We start from the raw sequence: 26,711 nt of genomic DNA on the forward strand, positions 1-26,711 counted from the left end.
GTAGATAGATAGATTATGAAACGTAAAGCTTGTAATCACTGTGACAAAAGCATAAACAATGGATCATCGAGTATAGAAGAGGGACAGTTCAACTTAAACTTCCTGCCTTGGCAGTAAATGAGAGGAAGTGTTAGCTCTAGAGAAGGTCAAGTTTAATGCCTAATAAATGTTGCTGAATTTGATTAGGGGGAGCTAGAAGGCCTTTCCCCAGTAGGCAACCACTTGGATTTGGACGGCACATTTAAGTCCATGGGGAGCTACTGCATATTGAATTGACACAGCGGCAGACACTGGAGTTTCCCTTTATCAAATATCTTTGTTATAGTGAAGCCCTTGTTTTGTAATCTGTCGTCTTGCTACGACAAGCTCTCGGGTGCTTTGAAGTGTTAAACCAAGCCCTTGTGAGAGAAAGATGGCAGAACTCTGTAATAAAAACACAAGCCAGCTAGAGCCATGTTTAAATGCTGCCTGTGTGGTTTCCTGGCCTGCCAGCCACGGGCATACAACTTACCTGTTTGCCTCGTCTCCGAAGTCAGGGATGCCACCACCTGACTTCTGAAGTTGTGAGAAATTATAGACTGTCATATCCAGAGTCTTCTGTGTTTACGTGTGTTCATATGTATTTACAGGACTTTTTTTTTTCCAGGTCCTGCTTTACGTCCACCACTAGGCTTAAGAGAATTTGCACCAGGCATTCCACCTGGAAGACGGGACATGCCTCTTGATCCTCGACAATTTTTACCGGGACACCCACCTTTTAGACCTGTAGGCTCTCTTGGTCCAAGAGAGTACTTTATTCCTGGTCCTCGACTACCGCCCCCTACTCATGGGCCCCAGGAATATCCACCTCCACCTGCTGCAAGAGACTTAGCACCTTCTGGCTCTAGAGACGAGCCCCCACCTGCCTCTCAGAGCAGTAGCCAGGACTGTTCACAGGCTTTAAAACAGAGCCCATAACTCTGACCTCTGACATTTAGTCTGAGAAAGTGAACTGTGCACCATTTGTTAGAGTAAAGGATTTCATTGGCTTCAGAATCCAAAAGTTTATTTTAAAAGGTTTGTTTTTAGAATTAAGCTGCCCTGGCAGTATGCATTTTTGATAGTCTGAGAAAGTGAACTGTGCACCATTTGTTAGAGTAAAGGATTTCATTGGCTTCAGAATCCAAAAGTTTATTTTAAAAGGTTTGTTTTTAGAATTAAGCTGCCCTGGCAGTATGCATTTTTGATAGTCTGAGGAAGTGAACTGTGCACCATTTGTTAGAGTAAAGGATTTCATTGGCTTCAGAATCCAAAAGTTTAAAAGGTTTGTTTTTAGAATTAAGCTGCCCTGGCAGTATGCATTTTTGAGCCAAACAATTGAAAAATATAATTTCCCCCCTAAATAAAAACCACCTCATAAGCTAGAATCTCCTTACAACTTTGAAATGTGCAATAAGGAATACCTGTGTTTTAGTTAATGTAGCGTATGTAACTGCTAAATGATTTAGAATGTCATAGAAATATGAACATTTCCTGTGGAAATGCTAGAAGAACATGTATTTCCATTTATTACCCTATTTTTAGTGTACACCAGTTGAACACAGAGCAATGGTGTTTATTAGCTTGGTTTTTTAAAATACTGGTCGCAAAGACTGTTACGCTAAAAATGTTTACTAAAAGATCACTTTGTCTCCCTTCTTGCCGAAGTTCTTTGTAGTAATAGTTCATAAAAATTTGGTTATTACAAGTGTTGTCTCATTGAATTGTTTTCTCACTAAACTGCGTACCGTTCGGAACTGCATAAACTGGGGCTTGCAGAGCTGCCCACAGTGACCGGCAGCATGCTCCCTGTTGCTCAGTGCTCGGGAGATGCAATCTGAAGTCCCCTGGAAACACCACAACAACCAGATGTCTTCCTTGTCCTTTAGAGAAGTCAGCGGGCCCCTCGGTGCGGCATTCACCTGCTTTCGGGTGACTCACTGCCGACCTGACGATGGTCTCTGAGCATGAGCTCACCGTCGTCGCAAGAGCTGTTTGCCCTGAGGTTCTGTTGCAACCATATTCGCATTAAGGGTACATTACCGATAACTAGAAAATCTGCTGTGACCATAAAAAGTAAGGAAATTTCCTTTTCAAAAAGTACAGCCTACTTCTCCCATACCTTGCCTCTGGTTTTCAAGGAAAACGGCAAAAAAGTTCAGAAGAGTGCAATACTATGAGAAAGAATGATTTAGGACTAAGGTTTGTAGGTTGCCCATGGTTCTCTTTGTTGATTACTGCTACTCCAAAATTAGTATTTGAATATTGGCACTTAGATTTAAAAACCAGTAAATATGGGAATCTGGGATTAAATCATATTTAAAGTATTACTATACCTATTACTACTTCTTGCTTTTTAAATAATCTTTAGGATTTAGATTAAGTTATGAAAGGCTGGTAGTATTCACTACTTAGAGTACACTTTCCCCTTCTCTGAAGTTCTCTGTCATGATACTATTGAAACCCAGACCATGACCCATCAGCATTCTACTACTTAAAGTACCAATGAATGCCCTATAAAATAAAAAGCAAAAGCTTCACTGTGAAACTTTTTTTTTTTTTTTAACACTAAACTACCAGACAATAACACTTTGAAAAGATAGGGACCACTGAAAGAAGACAACTCTTTAAAATTCATGAGTAGTTCTTCAGGAAGATAAATCACAGGTGTCTTCCCATTTAATTTCAAGAACAGGAGACGAGAGAGGAATACCTCCACAGGTAATAGCAGAGGTTATTTTTACCATGTCAATAAGACTGAAACCACAAATCCAACTCCTGAGTAAGGTCAGTCTCTTCAAGACACAAAATGATGAGGTTAATATAATTGCTAATGTTAGATAGTAATGAAATAGGCGACACCTGCTAGCAAAGATAATCAAGTTGCAAAGATAAATCAGACCTATTTTAATGCCAAAGCCAGTCCTTTTTTACCTCTACATATATTCAGTGTTTGTCCTGTATCTCCTGTTCCCAGGAGTCCGTAAGGTGCAGAGCAGGTCTGGTGCTGCTCCCTTGAGCTGTGGACACCGTGCCTCCACGCCTCCCAGGGCCCTGTGGCCACAGCAGAGCCCAGGCGGCCTCCCTGTCCCAGCTGCTTCACGGGGCTTCTGCAGCTCCTCGTGTGTCTGGGCTTAGTTGCTAAAATCATCTCATTGATGAAGTGGCAGCGTTTTGGCCTGAGAGCATTTCTACTACAGTTCTTATCCAGTAGCTGCCTTTTTTTCATTAGACAGTAAAAAATAATTTGTGGGAAGTACAGTATTCTGTGTCTACTGCTTCCAGATGATCGCTTGTCACCCCATTCAGGTCTGAATTAAAGCTACACTAATGACACAGCATTCCATTCAAGCTTCTTTAATACTGTGGAAAGGCATTGCAGTTCATACAAACCATACTTATGTGAACGACAGCTGGTGCTTCTGAGCTGTGGACACCGTGCCTCCACGCCTCCCAGGGCCCTGTGGCCACAGCAGAGCCCAGGCGGCCTCCCTGTCCCAGCTGCTTCACGGGGCTTCTGCAGCTCCTCGTGTGTCTGGGCTTAGTTGCTAAAATCATCTCATTGATGAAGTGGCAGCGTTTTGGCCTGAGAGCATTTCTACTACAGTTCTTATCCAGTAGCTGCCTTTTTTTCATTAGACAGTAAAAAATAATTTGTGGGAAGTACAGTATTCTGTGTCTACTGCTTCCAGATGATCGCTTGTCACCCCATTCAGGTCTGAATTAAAGCTACACTAATGACACAGCATTCCATTCAAGCTTCTTTAATACTGTGGAAAGGCATTGCAGTTCATACAAACCATACTTATGTGAACGACAGCTGGTGCTTCTTCATATAAATTATCACTGACATACATGTCTTACGCTCTATGAGAAAAGAGAAAGACCAACAGATCAATTTTGCTACATTTTAATAGTAGGTACTTTAAGGGATTATTTTTTAGGTCTCGTCAGCAACATCAAACAGAAGGTACTGAGTACTCCACAGGGTACAGAGCGCTGCCAAGCACCTTAGAACATATACAGGACTTGGAAAAAATGTGGTTCTTGCCCCCTTGAGGAGCTGACAACTAAGTCTAAGGGTTGAGTGAACAACAAGGTAATTAAGGCAAATTCTTCATCCCCTTGAGCTATTGTGGACTGAATCATTTTTGGAATTAATCTAATTAATACAAGAGACAAGACTTAAATTTGGTTGAGAATTCTTTCAGGCTCTAAGTTTTTAACATCTTAAACAGAACTGACAGACAACCGGAAGTAAAGACCAGCTTTCTTGAAGTGCAAGGGCTAGAACACTTCACTGCGGCTGTTTCAAAAAGCACACAATGAACTGTAGGACTAGTTATTACACTAGTTTAAAAACAGGCCAAGTACTGGTGTGTTCCCCTCGTGCTAGCATCGGTCATTCAACATAGTGAATGTTAAAACGTGTGGGTCTGTATCTAACCCACAGAGAGCCCGCCCCCAATGTTAATGTCCTGTGTGTCACATAGCCGCCTAGAGTGTCCTCTGAAAGTTTTATTTATGGCCCATTAAGTCAAAAGTACTGTAAATAGTCAAATTATAATAAGCTAATGACCTGCATATTTCCATATGGATGAAAGTCAATATATCTACATAGGAAATAAACGGCAATCCTGTCTACCTATATGAAAACAACTAGAGTAGCTCCGGATAGCTCCAGATTTTGCATACTCACCACTCCAAGAAGAGGTATGCAGACTGTAAGGGTTCACGATCAGTTGTCAGAAAAACAGCAGTTAGTCTGCGGCATCTCACTAGCATCTGACTCAGTGTAGCTTACATGATTTAGAAGACGTTACAAAGCCATCTAGAAGTCTAATTATTCCGACATGGTTCCATCATTAACCCTAGAACCACTATCAGAAAGAAGAATAATGTGACGTAGAAGAAAAGCTAATCAACGGACTACAAATGTGCTCTTTCAGAAAAACAATCTGGTCATGTGGAAAAATCACAGCTACAGCCTGGGAACCCTCCCGTCTGGATACTGATCTGGCCAAGGCACACGATTTCTAACCAGGAAAACTATGAGATCAAGGTGAGTTTAGGCCACCTCGGAGGAGCAGCCTATCCTTTTCCAGACTGACCTCCCTGGGCCGAACAGGCGGTCCAATTCCTCCTCTCGGAACAGTTTCATACTCTCCTACTCCCATCAGCCCAAAGTTTGGCATTAACTCAAAAAACCGAAAAAGCATACTGGAGCAAAAGTGAACGGATGTGTAAACTCTAGCACATTCTTATTGCTGTATTAATTTTTGAAGACGAGCAGATCCTACCCACAGCAGTGTTGTTCCAGGAAGCAGGGTAGGAACAGTGGTGAGTTAGAAAAGAGACTATGAATTGCACAAATACTATAAAGGTAAAAACATGTTTCAAAACTACAATAAGCCCGTATCCAAAGGAGTTGTCTAGGTCAGTGGAGTGCTGGGCTGTGAATCCCACGGGCTCGCTCTGGCCTGCCGGTGCCCGTGTGGCCCGCCTCCTGCCCGGTGGAGGGGGATACGCTGCGCAGAGCTGGGCTGGTTGCTACTGTGTGGGAGAATTCACAGACGTTCCCGGTGACTCATGTCAGGATCATTCCTTGTGCAAAGTCTGATGTAGATGAAGATAAAGTGGTTTCTTGGTCAGTAACTGCAATTTCTTTCTTTTAAAGTCAGTGGGTTTCTTGTATCTGCAACCACAGTAGAAAAGTCACGGTTTAACATACGGGGATAACTGGCCTGCTCTACAGCCCCACACTAAGAGAAGGAGTCCGCATCAGACCGGTCCGAGGCCGGCGTGCGCGTCACTTACAGTTCTATTACAATCGGCCCAGCTTTAATTTCATCCATCTCCATGAAAGCAAAGCACTTGGTGCTGGTGAACCTTTTTTTCGGCTTGTAGTGTTTGAATTCAAAGAAGATAGCTGCACCTGCGGAAAGAACACAAACCGCATCAGCCCGGACAGCGCGTCCTCCCTGGGCCCCTCAGTTTCTCCCGGCGGGGGAAGCATCCGAGCAAGCAGCGGTCAGCAGTTTTACACGGTAACCTCTTGTCAGTCTCTCTGATGAGACCACGGTAGCTGTCACCTAAAACTCCTTCATCCGAACGAAGTGACACAACAAACACAGAGGATGCTTGCGAAGCACGAACATTCCCCACAGACGCTCGGCAAGCAGCGGAGCCCAGTAAGGGCTCGTCAGAACATCCAAGCTTAAAGCACGGCTCCTCCCTGAAACAAAAACTCAAAAAGTCAACTTTTTGGGGGGTTTTGGAGTTCAAACATAAAGCATGTGCTGGTTCACTTTTGAATTAGTACCGGTTTCCTAAGACCTTTTATAGTATTCAAAGCACAGTTTTGTTTTTCCCAGAATTCTAAATGTTCCGGGAGACAAAAGGCTAAGGAGGAGCCGGCCGGGTCCTACTCCACCCCGCCCCCGGTGAGCAAGTGCCAATGGGGGGTGTAGAGGTTCTCATCACCCCAAAGCCCAACAGAGATGCTCTCCCCACAGAAAGAAGCTTAGAACAGAACAAGCTGCCTCATCAACGTAGCCAAGAGCAATTTCTTTTTTAAAAGATGTTATTTGAGAGAAGGAGCTCACATGTGCGCGTGAGCAGGGCGAAAGGCCAAGGGAGAGAGTCTCAAGTAGATTACACGCTGAGCGCGGGGCCATGCGGGGCCTAATCATACTGAAATATCTTCAACGTTATTTCTTAAGCCTATCCTCTCCGTATTCTAATAGCGATTCTCCAGCTTTGGTGTGTATGAAAACCAGGTGCAAGCCCCCCCAGAGACTGCTGAGCTGAGCCAGTGGGTTTCTGAGTCAGGAGGTCTGCCGGGAGGTGGGGGCCCTGAGCACTGGCATCTAACGTGGTTCCAGGCGCCGCTGCTGCTCAGACTCACGGCCCCCACACCCATGGCAGCCCCACGACACAAGACACAAGTCTTCCAGGGGCGGAGCCGAGGCGGCAGCAGCACCAGATTGGAGAAGTAAAATGTCACATATTTTAGAGAATGTGGCAATGGCTCCAAAAGCACTTCTAGATCTCATACAAGCTTCCTGCAAAGTGTGAAAATGTCAAAAACTGCAAGACAATCTCAGGTGACGGAGGGATCCTGAAGTCTTGTCCTAGAACACAGACACTCCTGCAGCGCACACAGCACCGAAAGGCATTTAGTCTCAGGAACCTGCTCACTTGGAAATGTAACTTCACCTTTTTAAAAATGTGTTTTGTCCTTTCCCAAACTCCTGCCAACTACGCACAACTTATGGTATCTTTCTGCCCAATAAAATCAGCTGGAAAAACAGCTTATTCTTTCACCCATCGGAGACTAAACCGTCAGAGCCTCTGTCTCCCTCCACTCTTCGGTAAGAGGAAAACTTAGACATTTTGTTTTGTTGTCCAAGATGATGAAATTTAATAATTAAAGAACACTTTATTATACAACTGCTATTTATTATACAACTAGATCATACTATTCCTAATTCCCATGTTTTAAAAAACCGATACTTCAGACACTAAACACTATGTGACACATACTTCTGCCCACACGCTAGCTAGCTCGAGGGCACACAAACCCAAGTTGAGAACTCTGGCCATCAGAAGCCAATGTTTACCACCACAAACCAACCTTTGGTTAATTTTTCAACATGCTTCTGGAGCTCAATGTCCACATTAAAATGAACATATGTATCTTCTTTTCTTGAAGCCACAGGAGTATCTTGCACAGGAGTTAAATCTATGCCATTCAGATCTAGAGAGGGAAAAAAAGAGTTTCAAACATACAGACTCGGAAACTGCCAACAAACCACAGAGGGTTATGTCTCCTAAAGCGGCCTGGCAAAAGCTGCGAGGAGAGTCTCAGATACGGACCCCCCCTCTGGTGTGAGTCGGGACGTAGGGAGCTGCTGGTTTCTGGAGGTGTACGGAGGGAGCAGAGGGCCGAGTCTGGGAGAGGCCTCAGGCCAGGGGAGGAAGCCTTGCCAGGTACAGGTGCTAAAGAAAGCTTGAGGACAACGAAGTTTGATCCCTATTTTTAAGAAGGGAAAAGAGCTTTTGTCTTCCTTACATCGCTGTACTGCTGTATGCAACAAAAATCTGGAATTATCCACAGTGGGGCCCCACCCCTATTTTCCAACTCTGATCAAGCGCACGGTGTGGAAAGGCCTTTCATCAAACATGACAGAATTCTCCTGTTGTATTTCAGGGAGAGTCAGAACAGTGGCCATGAAAGCTGCCAATGAAACTTTTCTCTAAGTGAGTCATTCTTTAGACATGTTCCCTAAATTCTGACTGTCCCTGCTATAAAGTAACCTGATTTACAACAACCACAGGGTATACTAGGTATGGTGCACGGTTTTAATTTCCTGGAGCCAGGAATCTTGCAGTTTAATCAAATTCAACATGGACTCAGTTAATGACTAGCATTTATGAATGACTCAACAGACTCCAACCTGGGAGAACTTACAACGATTTAATACGTTTGATTATTTTAGTTTAGTGTTTGCAACGGTAACAGAGCACCTAGAACATTACCCTGCAGTACATTTCTACAGTGTATTTTACCACGTGAGATACGTAGTTTTACAAATGGTCTATCACATAGTGCAGGGTAGCAAGACTTTCCAGGAGACCATGGACTTGGGAAACGATAACATCAGAGGTTCAAGTACTTCAGCATCAGTGATGTGGGTCATGTGGCCTCCATGTTAAAATTCTTCTCTGTGTCTGAATTCATTTTTCTGTTATTTGGTACTAATGAACCCTGAGGTCTGAATTTACTTCTGTGATTGGTAAGTTTAGTTTCAGCCTGTTTCTTTGGTTTGCCTCAAGGTGCAGATTAGCTGTAGATGAAAATTGATGGTGCAGGATTTCGGAGTAATAGTATGGTAACCTTATCCTCAGTCGCCCAGTATTTATTTTTAAAAGACCACTGAGTGCTTTACAAACAAAGTGCCCTATGAAGGCTTGACGCCAACAAAAGGATCCATCAGTGCAGATTTCGCCCTAAACCAAAGACTCAGAAAAGTTATTTTCAAGGAATAAATGGTAGGCCACACCGGACAGGAAAAAACAAACAAATCCTGAAGACAACTGTGCTTAGTAAGAAATACAACGTCTCTTTCACGTCCCCAGCATTAGGCTCAGGGTACGGCTATTCATGGACGTGTCCTACCTCCCCGTCTCCACGGATGGTTCACTGGAGGCCCGATGCACGCGCACGCACCCCTGCAAGGCTCCCCTGGGCCAAAGACACCATGGCAGGAAGGAGGGGGCCCAAAGGGGAGCTGTGGGGGAACAGGGGAGCGTGGGGCTTGGCCAAGAGAACCACACACCCTGAGAAGGTGGAAGGAGGCATCTGCTGTTGAAGACAGTGGGTATGTTTAGTTCACACCCTGGATCGGATTTTAAGGAAACGGAAATTCACCAAAAAACTCTCAACAGCAAATGCGCATGTCAGTTATAAATAATGAAGTATTCGTAGAAACACTCTCAGAACTACTCAGTGAGGGAACAAGGACGGCCGCCCAGGGGTTTTCCCTCACTGTAGGGCGAATGCAAATGAACGGTCACAGGTGCCAGGACCCAGCCCCACTCCTGCCCCTGGCCCCAAGTGCGAATCAACATTACACGGTTTGCCGGAAGGGAAAAGGCAGACAGAGTTATTTACCCTTTACGCTAACTGTGATGTAGGGATCTATGCACTGTCCCGCATCCTTCAGACCGATTTTCTCAATTCGGATGGTGAGTGAGGTCAGTCCTGGCTCAGACGGCAGTCTGGGTAGTAAAGTGCCTGACAAGAGAAGAGCAAAAAGTGAGCAAATCCTGGAGCAACACAGAGAAGATACAGCCTTGCCCTTAACCGACTGAGGAAGTCGCCAGACATTGTTGTGGTTTCCAAAACTCCCATTCAACGTGATCCTTTTGGACAAATATTTAATGAGATACAAAATACATCTGTACTTCCCAATTCATATTCAACACTAAAGCATAAGATGGTCAAATCTGTTGAAGATTCAACTCACTCTGGGAAGCCCAATTACAAATTACCACATACTTAATTATACTCACGTCATACACACATTTCACACTTACTAGCACTACATAAGATATATTTCCTACTCTATATGAAGTGTCAGAAAAAGACAAAGAGCTTTTTAAACTTTTCTTCTATTTTCCCAAAGTTTGAGAAGCTTAATAACAGAATCAATCAACAAATTCTTTTTCTTTTTAAGATTTTATTTGAGAGAGAGAGAGAGTGAGAGTACGCAAGCGCACAAGCAGGGGGAGCAGCAGTCAGAGGGCAGGGAGCCTAACATGGGGCTTGATCACAGGACCCTGGGATCATGACCTGAGCTGAAGGCAGACGCTTAACCAACTGAGCCACCCAGGTGCCCCAATCTTTTAATTATTAATGGAAGAAATAGCTACAATTTAATATATGTACTTAATTAAATAATTTTATAATCTAATTTCCTATTCCTTTCTGCATCCTAGTCTGTCTGATCTTTTCTCTCGGAAATTAATCCTGCTGAGAACGGCATACACATTTGTATTTGAAACCCCTCTCATATCAACCAAATTTTTTAAAACTAAAAGATCACCCAGAAGAGCATTCCCTACCAAAAAACAGACCTCAAGAAATGATATTATCTACTGAGAACAGATGTGAACCAAAGCTGACTTTAATCTAATATGCACACTGTATCTCAAACTAAAGTGTCTAACATTTTTAAGGGATTTTGACATTTTTCATGTTTCTGTCCAACAATGTGTGACTCTACTTTTAATGATGAATTATTTGAAATACGTGAATCAACTTACTACCTTCAAAATAGAACATCTTGATTAACTACAAACACGTTTGAGGGGATTTTAGGGGGTAATGGACATGTCCTCAGATTGGAGCTATCAAACTGGTGAGATGTACAACAAACACTACAAAAGTCACTGAACTGTATACACTTACAATGAGTGAATTTTATGATGGGAAAATTATTATAGAAATTCAAGAGTCTTGGGGCACTTGGGTGGCTCAGTTGGTTAAGCATCCGCTTCTGGCTCAGGTCATGATCTCAGGGTCCTGAGATCCAGCCCCGCATGGCATCGGGGCTCCCTGCTCAGTGGGGAGCCTGCTTCTCCCTTTCCTCTCCATTTGTGGTCTCTTTCATTATCTCTGTTGCTCGCTCTCTCTCAAATAAATAAATAAAGTCTTTAAAGAAAAAAAATTCAAGAGTCTTAACTGGTGATATTTGTTAAAACCTTTGGCTTATGAAAAGTTAGAAATTAGAAAATCAAAACAGGACACTCAAAGCATATTAAATACTATTTCGAAAGGACAATTATAACATTACTTTTTCACAGGAAATTAGTTTTTGACATTTTGACATATTTCAACACATTTTCAATATTCAATGGTTTTCTTAAAAATAAAAGGTCTCTTACTGCATCCACTGTCTTTTAAAAGATTTTAATTGTGAAATCTAACAAATATTTAGAAAGGCAAATAAAACAAGCAAATGGCCTAATGAAAACTGGAAAACCAGCATCCCTGCAGCCATCACTTAGGTCAAAAGATAAGCATTACCCCAGGAGCCCCCCTGTATCACCGTGCACAGTTCTTTCTAATCCCGCTCCACTACCCTGGCTTCCAAAGTGATTGCTCGAAGGCACTGTATTAATTATGTTTTGCCTCCTTTTGAACTCGAGATTGACCTGACTTGTTGCCAGTAGCTGTAGCTTGTCCATCCGCAGGACTGTGGTACCGGTGCACAGCACACGGGGTTCTCAACACCGCACAGGTGATGCGTCCCTTCTTCCGCGGACAGGCACTGGGAGTTGCGTGAACCGTGCTGCTGTAACATTCTCGCACACAGGTTCTCGTGCATGTGTGCACACATTTGCAAAAGAGAGGGGTCACCACTCCCATGGGGCGCCGCCCTCCTGCTTACCACGTGAAGACAATCTGTGTCCCAAGTGTCCATGCGGATACCCCCCTCCAGCACTGCTCCCCCTGTGCCCCGCCCCCCGGCCCCCCACGATGATTGGAGGGGTCAGACGCTTTTTAGCCAGTTTAGGTGCAGAGAAACGTCGGTCCGGTTTTCATGTGTGTTTCTCCAATGACTGACTGAGGTTGAGCTTCTTTTCATTTTAGAATGAGCATTTGGATTTCCTCTTTTCTGAAGTATCTGTTCAATTATTTTGCACATCTTTTCTAGGAATGTTCATCTTTTTCTTATTTGTAGAAATTCTCTAATATTTTGATACGAGCTTTCATTGGATATGTGTTTGTAATTAGATTCTCAGGTGGCTTATCTTTAAAAAGAAACTTTATATTGAAGGGCAACATATTAAAAAGCATATAAATTATGTTCAAATTTTAAGTACAGCCTAATGAATTTTCTCAAAGTGAACACGTCTGTGTAACCACCAGTGGATCCAGGAAAGACACTGCCAGCGTACTGGGAGCCCTCCTGTGTCTCCAGCAGACCCAAAAGAGATAACCTTTCAGGATTTCTACCACCACAGATTAGTTTTACGTGTTAAGCCCATCTCTGTTAATGGTGTCTTCTGATTATGATAAATTCTCAATGTTAACATTGCATATTTCTTAATCTCTAAATTCCTTTACAGTCACCACTTTCTGTGTACCATTCAAGTATCTTTCCCTACTCCAAGATCACAAATGTGTTTTCTTATCTTGTAGACTTACCATTTTTCCATTTGCATTTAATTCTACAATTAATTTTTGTCTTTGGTGTGTAGTAAGAGCCCAATCTCATTCTATCCAACATGGAAACCCAACTGTCCCAGCACTATTTATTTATTTATTTATTTTTAAAGGATCTTTTTATTTATTTGAGAGAGAAAGAGAGCACAAGTGGAAGGGGCAGAGGGAGAGGAGAGAGAACCAACTTTGGGCAGGGAGCACGACACAGGGCTCAATCTCACGGCCCCAAGACAGGGGCCTGAGCCAAAACCAAGATTCAGATGCTTAATGGACTGTGCCAGCCAGGTGCCCCCACACCATGTATATAAAAGGCCATAATTTCTCCCATTGACCTGCAGTGCACCCTGATCACAAATCAAGACGGGCTGTTCTGGGCTTCCCACTCTGCCTCACAGCACCATTTCCTACCCTCGCAACCACTACCACAGTATCTTCATCACTACAGTTTTCTAAAAAGTCTTGATATTCGGTAAAACAAATTCTCCCCTCTTAACATTATTTTCCAAGAGTCAACTAGTTTTGGCCGTTTGCTTTTCCATGTAAATTATAAAAACAGCTGTCAAGTTCTTAAGAAAAAAAAAATCTATTGGCATTGCAGTGAAGTTCAAGATCAACTTTATAAATAGTCACATCTGTACAAATTGCTTCTTCCAATCCATGAACTGAAATATTCCTTTCCATTTATTAAAGACTTCTTAATTTCTCTTGATAGTTTTATTATTTTCTTCACAAAGGTCTTAATACTTTTTTTGTTAGGACTTATTGCTAGGTATTTGATATTCTATGATACCATAATAAATGTTATATTTATCTTCTAAGCAACTGTTGCTTGTTTATAGATTTAAAAAATTCTGTACTTAAGAATTGATTCTTGGGTGCCTGGGTGGCTCAGTGGGTTAAGCCGCTGCCTTCGGCTCAGGTCATGATCTCAGGGTCCTGGGATCGAGTCCCGCGTCGGGCTCTCTGCTCAGCAGGGAGCCTGCTTCCTCCTCTCTCTCTCTCTGCCTGCCTCTCTGCCTACTTGTGATCTCCGTCTGTCAAATAAATAAATAAAATCTTTAAAAAAAAAAAAAAAAAAAGAATTGATTCTTTCAAGGAATCATGTATGCTAAACTCTCTTATTAATCCTAATTACTCACCTGTTGATTCTTTTATATGGACTACATATATATTCATAACACCTACAGATAAAGGGCGGGGATTTTCTTCTCCTAATGTTTATCTTTCGTTTTTCTTGTCCCTGTGGACTGGCTAGCACTTCCAGACAATGTTAATAAAAAGAGGTAATACTGGCACTCTCATTCTTGCCTTGCTCTTGATCTGAAAAGGCAAGCTTCAATTTTTACCAGTAAGTATGATTTTGGCTCTAAGTGTCCCTAGAGAACACCTGAGATGTGTTCTGTTCTCAGGCTGCTAGACTTTTTTAAAAAGATTATTTATTTATTGGGGCACCTGGGTGGCTCAGTGGGTTAAAGCCTCTGCCTTCGGCTCAGGTCATGGTCTCAGGGTCCTGGGATCGAGCCCTGCATTGGGCTCTCTGCTCTGCAGAGAGCCTGCTTCCTCCTCTCTTTCTCTGCCTGCCTCTCTGCCTACTTGTGATCTCTCTTTCTGTCAAATAAATAAAATCTTAAAAAAAAAAAAAAAAGATTATTTATTACTTTAGGAGTAGGGGAGGGGCAGAGGGAGAGAATCTCCAGCAAACTCCCCACTGAGCATGGAGCTTGATGTGGGGCTCCATCTCACAACCCTGAGATCAGGACTTGAGCTGAAGTCAAGAGTCAGATGCTTACCTGACTGAGCCACCCAGGTGCCCTAGTCTGCTAGAATTTTTTTTTAAATTCAATAATAGATTTAGAATTTAATTTTTTTTAATTTATATGAGAGCGAGCAAGCATAAGCCGTGGGGAGGGACAGAAGGATAGGGAAACAGGGATCCCCATGTGGGGCTCGATCCCAAGACCCTGAGATCATACCCTGAGCCAAAGGCAGAGGCTTAACCCACTGAGCCACCCAGGTGCCCCTAGAGTTAATTTAAAACATTTTCTGCATCTATTGAGAGGACTGAGATTTTTCTCAATCTCTTAAGGTGGGTCACCTCGATGTACTTTGTTTATTTAACGATATATTCTAAAAATCACTCATTAGCTCATGAAGATTTTCCTAATTGTGATCTGTAGTTTTTTATGTAACATAGTTTTTAGGCTGTTTCTAATATTTTACTATTACAAATAATACCACAATAAATAACCTGATATACGCCAGTCTTTTTTTTTTTTTCCCCATTTTATTGGAGGTGTATCCTTAGAATAAATTCCTAGAAGTGGGATGGATTGCTGGGCCTAAGAATAAAATGCCTAATTTCGTTGTTAGATATTGAATTCCCTTCGAAAGGAAATGCACCTGTTTGTATTCCCGCCAGCACTGAACGAGCATGTCCCCCGCCGCCTCAGCAACAGTAGTTTCAGTGTGTATGTCTCTCATTACACACATCTTTTCATATGTTCAAGGGCTATGTGTATGTATTTGCCTGTGTGAGTTAACTGTCCCATGTCCTTTGCCCAATTTTCTAATGTGCCTGTGGCCTTGGTTGTCAGAGCTTAAAGATTTCTTACGTATTAAGGATGTTAGCTCCTTATTTGTCTTTTCCACTCTGATTATGGCTTTTTTTTGAAAGTCAAAAGGGGACTGCTGGGGCATCTGGGTGGCTCAGTTGCTTAAACATCTGACTTGATTTTGGCTCAGGTGACTATCTCAGCATCGTGAGATTAAGCCTCTTGTTGGACTCTGCACTGAGCAAGGAGCCTGCTTAAGAGCCTCCCCCAACCCGGCAACCCCACCATGCAAGCACGTTCTCTCAAAAAAAAAAAAAAAAAAAAAAAAAAAACAAAAAAAAAAAACGGCGGGGGGCACTGCATATCTAACTTTCAAAGCCAAGGGTAATTCTCCTTTTATGAACGATGTCTTTCCCAAGTGTATATGAAAACTGTTTCCACATTAAAGAGATAAATCACATTCTTCATTTCTAGTTTCAAAAATAAATGTGTACACATAGTTAAGTCTCTATAGAGATAAATCAACACACTCATATAATAATTTTGAAATGGCTAAACCTATATTTGAGATTGATCATGTCATTCAATATGAACTTTGTTTTAAAATCTTGGAAAATTGTGTCTTGGGCTATTTTTAAATTCAGGCTCCTCTGCTTACGATTTTATTAGCTTTACTATTCAATGCTGTCAGTCAATTTTTTGGACATAAATAACAGGCTGGAAATTTATATCCTTTATTTAAATGAAATCTAACAAGCCTACCTTTATTTTTTATTTTTCAAGATGTTACTTATTTGAGAGAGAGCCAGAGAGGATGAGCGGGAAGACCGGAGATGGGAAGACCCCCTGGGGAGAGGCTCGGTCGTGAGACCCTGAGACCAAGACCTGAGCTGACGGCAGACATTTCACTGACTGAGTCACCCAGGCGTCCCTGCCAAGCCTACCTCTAGACAAAGTAAATGTCATTTTGACTTAAGCCAATTATTTAACAAGTTTGTTTGCCTTATGAGTTTTTAAATTTTTGAAAAGAACAAAGTACTTATCAAGAAAGCTAAGATTTTTTTCATCTTTTTTCTTCAAGAAAGGTTGGACAAAAGTCATTTTTAATTTTAAATGGGCAAAAAACGACTGAGTCATACATACCATATACAATACCGCATTCTTCATTAGTGGTAGTGTTTATATAACTGTAGGCATTTGTCAAAACGTATAAACTACACACTAAAAATCACTCATTTATACATAAATATACATGTAAACGATATTTCAGTAAATCTGACTTTAAAAAAGTCACAACAAACTTACAACTCAATAAATTATATAAGAACAAAAGTGAACCCTGTCTGGAGGGCTCAGTTGCTTAAGTATCTGCCTTCGGCTCTGACCATGATCCCAAGGTCCTGGGATCAAGCCCAGGGTTGGGCTCCCTGCTCAGCGGGGAAACCTGCTTCTCCCTCTCCTCTGCTTGTGCTCTATCTCTCGCTATCTCGCTCTCTCGCTCTCAAATAATTAAAACCTTTAAAAAAAAAAAGAAAAAAGAACAAAGTTGACAAAAAGTCACAATTCTTAGAATCTTTTTGCCACCAAAATGCAGACACTGCCTAGGCATCACTGATTCCCTCAGGGTTGGAAGAAAAAGAAATGTTTTCCTGCGTTACAATTAAATGTCAAATGTCACCTTCCTATTTCGATGATGATTTCAGTAAATATAATTTCACATAAAAAAAGATTTTATTTATTTGAGAGACAGCGAGAAAGAGAGAGAGAGCATGAGCTGGGGGGATGGGGAGAGAGGGAGGGAGAGGCAGACTCCCCGCTGAGCAGGGAGCCAGAGGAGAAGCTGGATCCCAGGCCCCTGGAATCATGACCTGAGCTGAAGACAGACACTTAACCGACTGGGCCACCCAGGCACTCTACAAATTACTTAATAACACTCATATCACAAACTAAATACAGTTACTTAAACTATACGTGCTCTTTCTTAATTTTGGAAAAAAGAAATTCAGCGAAAACAAGGGTTCAGTAACTTTTCTGTATCTCTGAAATGAGCTATCACAATGCTGAATCAGAATACAAAAATCTATTTCATTTGGGCTTAATCCTATATAGCAAATAGATTTAGTTTATGGTATAAGTTTCCCTTCAACTCATCAACCCGAACCCCACAAAGATCTTAATCTGTATCACAGTTTATATCAACTACTTTAAGGATCTTATCTGCTATCAAAGTACAGCAGTGAGCAAACCACCAAGTTAGGCTGAAATTTATAGCACTGGAAACTACGTCAATTACAATATGTGGTTTGGAAAGGGAATGACAATTATTCAGTCAGTAAAACAGCAAAGTAATTTCTCTCACCAGCACAACCAACTTGAAATTTCCTACCTATATGACAAAAGTAAGAAAAATACATCGCTCTTCATAAAGCAAAGCAGATTGGAAATAATGCCCTTGCCCCAAAGAAACACAGCCTGTAATTTCCCTAGGAACCCCAGAGCGCAGGTCCTGCTACCCCCACTGAAGGGAAGGGATGGTTAGAACAACAGGTGTCATGGAATGTTCAGCATGTGACCCCGAGGGCGCTCGCAGCTTTAGCCACAGAACTGTGTTTTATCTTCACAGGAACCTGACAAGTTAGGCACTGCTATTATCCCATGTTATAAAACAAACTGAGCTTCAGACTGGTTTAGGAAATCAGAACAAAGCCCTTCTACGAGTCACTGTCAGAGCCTAGACTCCAGCCCAAGCACCTGTTGGTTCAAGTCTATGCTGTTCCTGCTCCATAATGCCTCCTCCCTGGGGAGGATTAAAAATATCGGAATATGACTATACTTTTATTACAAAGAAAGTTATCTGGATGACACACAAATTGTGCTTAGCTCTACTATAAAGCTTCTAGGTTCTATTTCAAAATGCGTAATAATCTCGTAGCAGATTGCTCTCACACCTAAAGTGAATAAGTCTGCCAGAAATGAACATGATGCACGTGTAAGAGTGATCCAGGGACTGGGAGAGGCAAGCGACTTATCCTGGGTGCCTGCCTAGGTCATCTGCAGAAAGGGAAGATCCTCATTGAGATCTTCTGCAAATAAAAATGACGTGCCATACGTTATTTCTTTTCCTAAAACAAGATGGGAAAAAAGAGCCTTTGCTCAGTACCCACTCCCCTTGGATCCAGTCTTAATGACTACAATTGATTAATTCAAGAAGTGCTCAGAAGAGTCTACAGTAAAGAGTTACTACAGCAGGCCTGAGACTGTTATTCTCAGGTGGCAAGGCCACCCCTGGGCTAGAGTCTGGGAACTTGGATTTCTGGCATGTCCCCACCATCCCCCAGTAAGGACGGTCACTCTCGGTAAACTGTGCAAACAATATGGTTTATGCTGAGTATGCGCTTTCCTTCCGGGAGTCTGGAACTCTGGCCAGTGCTAAGCAGAGGGTGCCTATGTGATCAGCCCCTAGGAATGGTGCTGGGATGGAGTTTCGTTCTTTTTTTTCTTTTTGCAGATATGATTAACTACTGTATTCAGTGTCCTCCAGAGAAAGAGAAGACAGACAGACAGACAGATACATAGTTTCAGTCTGAGGCCTCAGAACCAGGAGAGCCCATTGGCGCATGTTCCAGACAGAAGACCAGGAGGCCTAAGACCCAGAAAGAGCTGATGTTTCAGTTTCGAGTCCCATAGCAGACGACGACCAGTATCCCAGCTCAAAGAGGGGAGGGGAGGCCTCTTTGCCCTGCCTAGGCTTTCTGCTGCCTGGACGAAGCCCTTACGTTAGGGACAGCAATCTGCTTCATTCAGTCTTCAATTCAAATGTGAGCCTCTGGAGACACTTTCACAGACACATCCAGAGTGACATCTGGCCAGATGTCTGGGCACCCTGGGCCCTTGTCAGGCTGACATACACAATTAAACATCACCATGTCACCCCTTGTCTACTCGGCATGCATACACATCTCCTTGAGCCACACTTAAGCTCTCTATAAAGGCAATAAGAAGGCCATACTTAACGTGATACTACTGTCCTGTACACAACCCAAACCTCACTAGCCCCTTCCCCAGAGAAGAGGTGATGTTCTGTGAGCGATGTTTGTGCTTCTCCTTGCCATCCTGTAACCCAAGTACTAGAAACCATCACTGGCCATGCAGGGACTGGATGGGTGCACTCTGCCGTCAACCCTAATCACAGGAGTTGTGATATAACGGACATCCAGACGGGTCCCCTCTAGTCACTGTGGAGCAGCTGTGCCTTCCCCGGGTGCACTCGGAATCAGCCACCGTGGCCAGCATGGTAACTCCCTTCTTCGCCTGTCGATTCAGAGGCAGGAGGAGTCCAAAGTGGCCATTTGAACCTCCAGTTCGGTGTGATCATGGCTGTGGGCATGGAGTCTCTAATAGCTTCCCTCAGAGCCATTTTACACGTAGTACAACCTGCGTGACTCCATTGGGAGAGACTCAGAAGCCTGCACCTGGCGGGGCAATGGGGGACGGGCACTAAGGAGGACACCTGTAGTGCGCGCTGAGTGTTGTCTGCAAATGATGAGCCACTAAGTCCGACCCCTGAAACTAACAATACACTCTTTGTTAACAAACTCGAATTTAAATAAAATCTAAAAAAAAGAGAAAAAAAAAAAAGAAGCCCACACCTGGTTTCCTCCAGACTCCGTTCACTTGCGCACCTTTTCCCTTTGTTGACTTTGTTCTTGTCCTTGCCCAGTGCAATAAATCACAGCTGTGAAATCATCGCTGTGAATACAACTACACGCGGAGTCCGTGAGTCCTTCTAGCAGATCACTGAATGCGGGTGGCCTTGTGCACCCAACACAGACAGTAAGATGCCTTCAGACTATACATATAAAATAGCTCCAGCCAATAACATGGCAATGAAAATTTGCTAAAGATTGGCAAGTACCAAAATAAGTTCTAAACCTCCTAAGCTTGGATTAAGTTATGCCTGTTTTGCAATCAGTGATACTCACCGGGAACTCTAGCAGGAAAGGAATCAGGAGACCCTGCTCCGGCACCACCTTCTTCTTCATCTTCTTCGAATTCCAAATTCTCCTCTTCACCAGGTGCTAAAATTCTTCTGCACGCAAAACAGTAGACAAAAGAGTGAGCTACAAAACTAACTACCCTAGAGAGGCATCATAACTCTATTATAGATAAAGATTACATCCCAGGTAATACGATGCAGACACAAAAAATGTTGACACAAAAACGTTGACCTACTGATACTAAAGATACCAATACTGATTTAAAAAATGCAGAAATATCTGAAAAGTAGTTATAAAATAAGACAAAAAAAATAAGACAAATATTGGTGCTTCTTTATTTTACCTTAAGGGGACAGGCTGAACGTCAAATGGGAATTCCTTATTATACGTAAGAATATTCTTTAGAACTAGAATAAAAACAGAAAGACAGACACATATACTCTTCCATGAATCAAAATAAAAAATTTTATTAGAAATGACTGATTTTTAGTCAATTTTACTATGCATATTAATACTTTAAAAAATTCCCACTCTCATCATCATTCAGAACCATGATGCATTTGTCCACGGAAGGTCTTAGCAAAATGAAAATATCCATAGTATATTCCAGGCACCAGTACTTTGTCAGATTTCCAAGAAAAGTAAGTTCCAGAGTCTCAGAGCCCTCACAGGGAACAAACTAAGTTGTATGTACAAGGTCCTAGGTGAGACACAGGGCAGCAGAAAAAGAGAAGCTCTCCTTCATGGAGTACCTCAATTACAAGACTGGTTCAAAGATAACCAGTTGTGGTCAGAACATTTTGGTCTATGTCCTGATTTCCCCTCAACTCCATTAAACTGGCAAAACTGAACAAAACTGGTTACAATTTCAATATACCATTTACGACAGTTTATTACAGACATACATGTATCTACACACATATGTACGTAGACAAATACACAAAGAGGGATTTACCCTCAGGAGAAGTCTTCAGATAACATGGAACCCATCACCTTCTGCATCATGGTAGGGTCGGTGTTTACATGCTGGTTTGTAAACTTAAAGAGAGATAGATGTTCTATAACTCTGCCTGTGCTTAGAGAGCTGCTATGAATATGGATACCTTACAGAGTTACTAAAAGTATTGATTTATTTTTAAAAATTATTTATTTGACAAAGAGACAGGGAGAGGGGGACACAAGCAGGTGGAGAGGGGAGGAAGGAGGGGGAGGGAGAAGCAGCTTCCGGCTGGCAGGGAGCCTGACACAGGGCTCGACCCCAGGACCCTGGGATCATGACCTGAGCCGAAGGGAGACGCTTAACGGCTGAGCCACCCAGGTGCCCCTAAAAGCATGTAATTTAGAGCTTCATATGTGGGGTTACGGGTCTTCAGCAACTCCCTGCAGTTACATGAAGGTGGAGTAATGGCTTTAACTGAGCAATCCGGAAAGTTCCTATGATTTTGTATTCAACTTACTTAGCCTCATTTTGGAGCACTATAGTTTAGAGATAAAATAGCTGTGGCATATATGTTACCACCCAAAGTAGGAAATCCCAGAGCACGTGCCATTTCGTGGTTTATCCCAACAGGAGTCCGAGGGGCACTCTTACTGAGTCCTTCGTGAGAGAGGTCTGGGACTTGGGTCTAGCTTCCATTCTTGCTCCTTCTCTCCCTCCGGCTCTCATCCTCCTCTTTCCTTTCTCGTTCTTCCGCCCAACAGATGTGCACCGAGTGCCCACATGGTTCCACTCACTGTTTTAGGTGCTAAAGATATGGCAGCGATCGAGACAGAAGGTTCTTGCTCTCATCTATGGATCTTAAGCCCCCAGTGAGGAAAAGCAGACAGTAAACAAAGCAACAGATCAACAAGGTACTGTTAGACTGTGGCCGGCATCATGAAGGACAGGATCGGTGAGTGCGTAAGCAGAGCAGAGGGACTTCGGCTAAGGTGGACAGGGCAGGCCTTTCAAAATAACTGCTGGAAAACTAGTGTGTTCCAACATAATATGGAATGAGAGGACCTGTCCCTAAGTAGCACTGGGGCAGGGCTTTCCAAGTATTAAAAAACAGGCTAGAGAGAGTGCGCCCGAGTGGCTTAGTGGGTCTAGTGTCTGCCTTCAGCTCAGGTCACGACTCCAGGGTCCTGGGGTTGAGCCTCTCCATCTGCTGCTTTGCCTACTTGTGCTCTTTCTCAAATAAATAAAATTAAAAAAAACAAAAAACAGGCTACAGGGGTAGGCCCTGGCTGGCTCAGTCTGTGGAGCATGTGACTCTTGATCTCAGGGAGTCTGAGTCTGAGTCTGAGTCTGAGTCCCAGGTTACGTGGAGGGATTACTTAAAAATAACATCTTTGGGGGCACCTGGGTGGCTCAGTGGGTTAAGCCTCTGCCTTCAGCCCAGGTCATGATCCCAGGGTCCTGGGATCGAGTCCCGCATCGGGTTCTCTCCTCAGCAGGGAGCCTGCTTCCCTTGCTCTCTCTGCTGGCCTTTCTGCCTACTTGTGATCTCTGTCTGTCAAATAAATAAAATCTTAAAAAAAAAAAAATCTTTGTAACAACAACAACAAAGACTGAGGCAGGTACTAGTTTGGCTTGTTCAACGAATAAAACAGACTATATAACTCAAGTTTGATAAGCAAGAGAAGTCCCATAATCATGTCAGTTGTTATTATATCATTTATATAACTACTCTGAATCTGTTTCCCCAATTCTAAAACGGGAACACCACTTCCCCACTGTGCAAAGAAGTAAATTAATAGATATGAAATTGCATGGGAAATTTAAAGTCCCATATAAGTATAAGCTCACATTATTATACGGTAATTTATTCTCTCCATAGTTTTCCCTATTCAGCTGACTAGAATCCTACTATTTCAGGTCTAAGAAGTATTATTTTTAAAATTATAAAAAACATCCTTTTTTAAACCTGTGCATGACTGCTCAGTGTAAATAAACTATTAATTCAACTCAAATATCAATGAATCGCTTACACAGTATCGTGCTAGATCCTAAGAGTAGGGGAGTGGTGACAAAGAAGGCCTTGTAGCATTCACATCAGAAACAAAAGCACTGCAGTGCTATTTTAGTAATAAAAGGGGGGAAAAATCAAACTTTACAACAAGTATAAAAAAATCAATTAAAAAAGTCAAACACTCTATCAGTTATTAAGAATACCTTTTGTTTCTACTGTAATACGAGAATAGGACAGTATTTCTTTTTGTAGGTACCAATGCTATGATAGGAAAGGCTTGACCTGGAACAACAGCCTCTCATTAGTTACTATTTACAATAATAGAGCATATCAGGTATTTAATTCATATCCTTTTAAAAGAAAATAACAGGTCCTTTCTCATTTTCTTTAATTATAGGTTTCTATTCTCACCAACTATGGAATAACAGAGATTCTAATGTGCTTTTACAATAGGGTTCTACTTAAAACTTATATATAGGATTTTTCTTCCACCGATGCTAGTGTTGATATTTTAGGAAGATTTGGAGAAGAGAAGCAGTTTATAATTTCCTGGAAGGTATTATCATGAGCACGGAGTCCATCATGATTTGGGGACCAAGGGGCTCACCCCGTGGCTGACATCTGATGGTGCACCCCTGCGAGGAAAAACCCAGTACTCCCTGCCCACTCTCAAGGAGCATGGACTCCCACCCTCCTGAAGGCCATACTCTAAAAATAACACAGTCAACAACGTGTGTTCTGCTTTTGTGGCTGATTTGTTTCATTTTTCTGGTGGACAAAATGAGTAAGGGCTTCCTAGCTGAAAGGTTACTTTTTTAATCATGGGAGAAGATTCCCTGAAGACATTCAACACTGTTCAACTTAAAAATTCACCAAGATCATACGATATGCAGCCTGGGCTCTGTGGGGAAAATACAAAGATTACTGACAATCTCATTTAGGAGCAAAATGAATTTAAGTGAGCATCACACAGGGCACACTATGATGATGGACATAAAAAGTGCTCCCAAAAAGGCCAGGACGTAGAATTTAATTAGGGCTGGGAGAGCAGAGAAAGCTTTCAGAGAAAGGTGGGATTTCTCTGGGGCCTATAAGGATCAGTCAATGGAAGGAACTTCACAGAGTGGTGGTGGGGGAGGTATGTTTCAGTAAGAAGTAGTATATTACCAAGGATCAACATCAGAAAATGAAATAAATAGTACTTTCAAATTCTTAGAGGTAGTACTAGTTTCAGAAAGGATTATCAAAAGACTTTGTTTTTTAACCTTAAAGGAAAAGTACATTAACAGGGACACCTGGGTGGCTCAGTTGGTTAAGCAGCTGCCTTCAGCTCAGGTCATGATCCCAGCGTCCTGGGATCGAGTCCCACATCGGGCTCCTTGCTCCGCAGGGAGCCTGCTTCTCCCTCTGACTCTGCCTTCCACTCTGTCTGCCTGTGCTTGCTCTCACTCGCTCTCTGACAAATAAATAAATAAAATCTTAAAAAAAAAAAAAAGTACATTAACAGAATAAACCAAATCCCACATGTTAATTTTCCTTTCCTTATGGTCTTAAAAGAGGCAGAAACTAGCTTGACTTAACCTGAAATATACTCATATACTGTAGAAAATGTTCAATTCTGATATAACTCAGAAGAAGTGCCTAAGCTTTGATAAATGCAAAATTACAGAGCATATCCTGAGATATAAGATACACATTTACATTCCTTTAAAAGGCAAGAGCAAATTAAAATCACCTGAAAAGATAACTAAGTATGAAGAAGGGACAGGTCCAAATGAAAGGCAGTATATAAATTCAAAATATGACAAAATAAATCCCAATATTATCTTTCCTTTCCATTCCCATCCCTAATCTTAAAAAAACAAAAACAAGCAAACAAACAAAAAAGCAAGAAATAGAAGATGAATGCAGATTTTAGTCCAAAATGCCACTCATATGTGAGTCAGTAATCTCCCAAGAGCCTGAGCTGGAAATCCCCGGTATTTAGGATTGATGCCAATATTGCACTTACAGGTAGTACAACAGAGGACAGTGGCAGGAACATGGGCTTGGGGTGGCTTAGAACCCTGGTTAAAACCCAGTTCTTGCATTTACAAGCAGTAAGACCATGAAGTTAGCAAACAGCAGCTGGTGGACATATTTGAGTGTTTGGTTCCATTAATGGGAATGGAAACCAGTAATACCATGAAAGATCCTATAAGGCAATAGGAGAAATCTGTAACACTCTGAAGTTTTATTTGGAAACACCAAACAACAACAACAACAAAATAGAAAACAATGACTAAATAGCCAAAATTTTAGTTATTCTTATCATTAAAAAAAAAAATTGAACATTATAATCTTTAAAACCATTACACAACAGATATCCTCGCTGCGGCTGATCTTTTTAAAAAGCCATCAATGTGCTTTTCTTAAAATAATCATATATAATGAGTCACAAAAGACCATATGTGATAGGATTCCATTTATACAAAATGTCCAGAACAGGCAAAATCACAAGACAGAAAGTGGATTCACGGTTTCCTAGGGCTGGGAATTGAGGAGGGGGAAGCAGGTGTATGCTAAAAATAGGGCCAGGGTTTCTTCTGGGGTGATGGAAATGTGGTGGAACACAGCGAGATTCAGTACTTGTGCCTCTGCCCACTTTGCAAAGAGAACATTCATAAGAACGATAAGAAAACATTCCTCTGACAGAACATTCATGCGAACCAATAAGAAAATCGTATTTGGCACATCCTAACCACCAGAACATTTGAAGCAACTGTTTACTTCAGAAAAGCTATCAAGACGGGACAGGAAAATGGGGACAACAAGGAACTCTTTTGCAGAGCACCACGAACAGCTGGACGGTCGTGTTCCAGGACACAGAGTATAAATGGGCCTCAGTACCTATAACTTTATACTCTCCAGTGAACGCTACTGCAACTGTTTACCAAAGTCATTACAGTCTTTATTAAAGTGATTAAAACAAAGGCTAAAATATAGGAATGAGATAGAACCTGGAATCAATTTTTCATATTCTATAATGGTAAACAGAATAATAATTACTATAAATATTACAGGAATTATAAAAGCACAAAATATCACAGAGGACTAGGTAGGAACAGAAATGAATAAACATCTATGCTAAATAATCGTAATATCTGCAACGGAGAAGTAGTTTTCTAAAGGAGTCCCACAAAACCATAAAACTTACTTGGTTCTAGCTTCTTCAGGTCCTCCAGTTTAAATTCTTCTTGAGACTGTGTGGACTGAATTTGAAATATGCATATTACATCTTTTTATTACAAAGATTTCATGATACCCTATGTCTTTTAAGTGGCAAGAACTAAATATTCAAAAAGTGCACAAAATGAAGGAATCCATTTCATGCTCTCAAAGTAGAAAATGGAAAGTCCCGGGATGCCTGGGTGGCTCAGCTGGGTAAGCATTTGCCTTCGGCACAGGTCGTGATCCC

General features: G+C 42.0%; 2 protein-coding genes across 11 annotated transcripts in view; one reads left to right on the top strand and one right to left on the bottom strand.

The window, feature by feature from the left end:
* MIA3 (MIA SH3 domain ER export factor 3) overlaps positions 1-1,726 on the top strand; it is an 80,893-nt gene extending 79,167 nt beyond the window's left edge. For all 10 annotated transcript variants that reach the window (XM_059145499.1, XM_059145500.1, XM_059145495.1 and 7 more), the window contains one exon: positions 647-1,726. In XM_059145499.1, the coding sequence (XP_059001482.1) occupies positions 647-957 (311 nt within the window). In that variant the 3' untranslated portion in view covers positions 958-1,726. The remainder of the gene's footprint in view (positions 1-646) is intronic.
* A 2,186-nt stretch (positions 1,727-3,912) lies between these two features.
* Positions 3,913-26,711, bottom strand: part of AIDA (axin interactor, dorsalization associated) — a 38,583-nt gene continuing 15,784 nt past the window's right edge. The window contains exons 4-10 of the mRNA XM_059145509.1: positions 26,451-26,505; positions 20,647-20,710; positions 20,289-20,395; positions 9,695-9,817; positions 7,655-7,777; positions 5,836-5,953; positions 3,913-5,713 (exon numbers count right to left, since the gene is read on the bottom strand). Of these exons, the coding sequence (XP_059001492.1) occupies positions 5,617-5,713; positions 5,836-5,953; positions 7,655-7,777; positions 9,695-9,817; positions 20,289-20,395; positions 20,647-20,710; positions 26,451-26,505 (687 nt within the window). The 3' untranslated portion in view covers positions 3,913-5,616. The remainder of the gene's footprint in view (positions 5,714-5,835; positions 5,954-7,654; positions 7,778-9,694; positions 9,818-20,288; positions 20,396-20,646; positions 20,711-26,450; positions 26,506-26,711) is intronic.

Source organism: Mustela lutreola, chromosome 14 (genome assembly GCF_030435805.1).
Source record: "Mustela lutreola isolate mMusLut2 chromosome 14, mMusLut2.pri, whole genome shotgun sequence".
NCBI classification, from domain to species: domain Eukaryota; kingdom Metazoa; phylum Chordata; class Mammalia; order Carnivora; family Mustelidae; genus Mustela; species Mustela lutreola.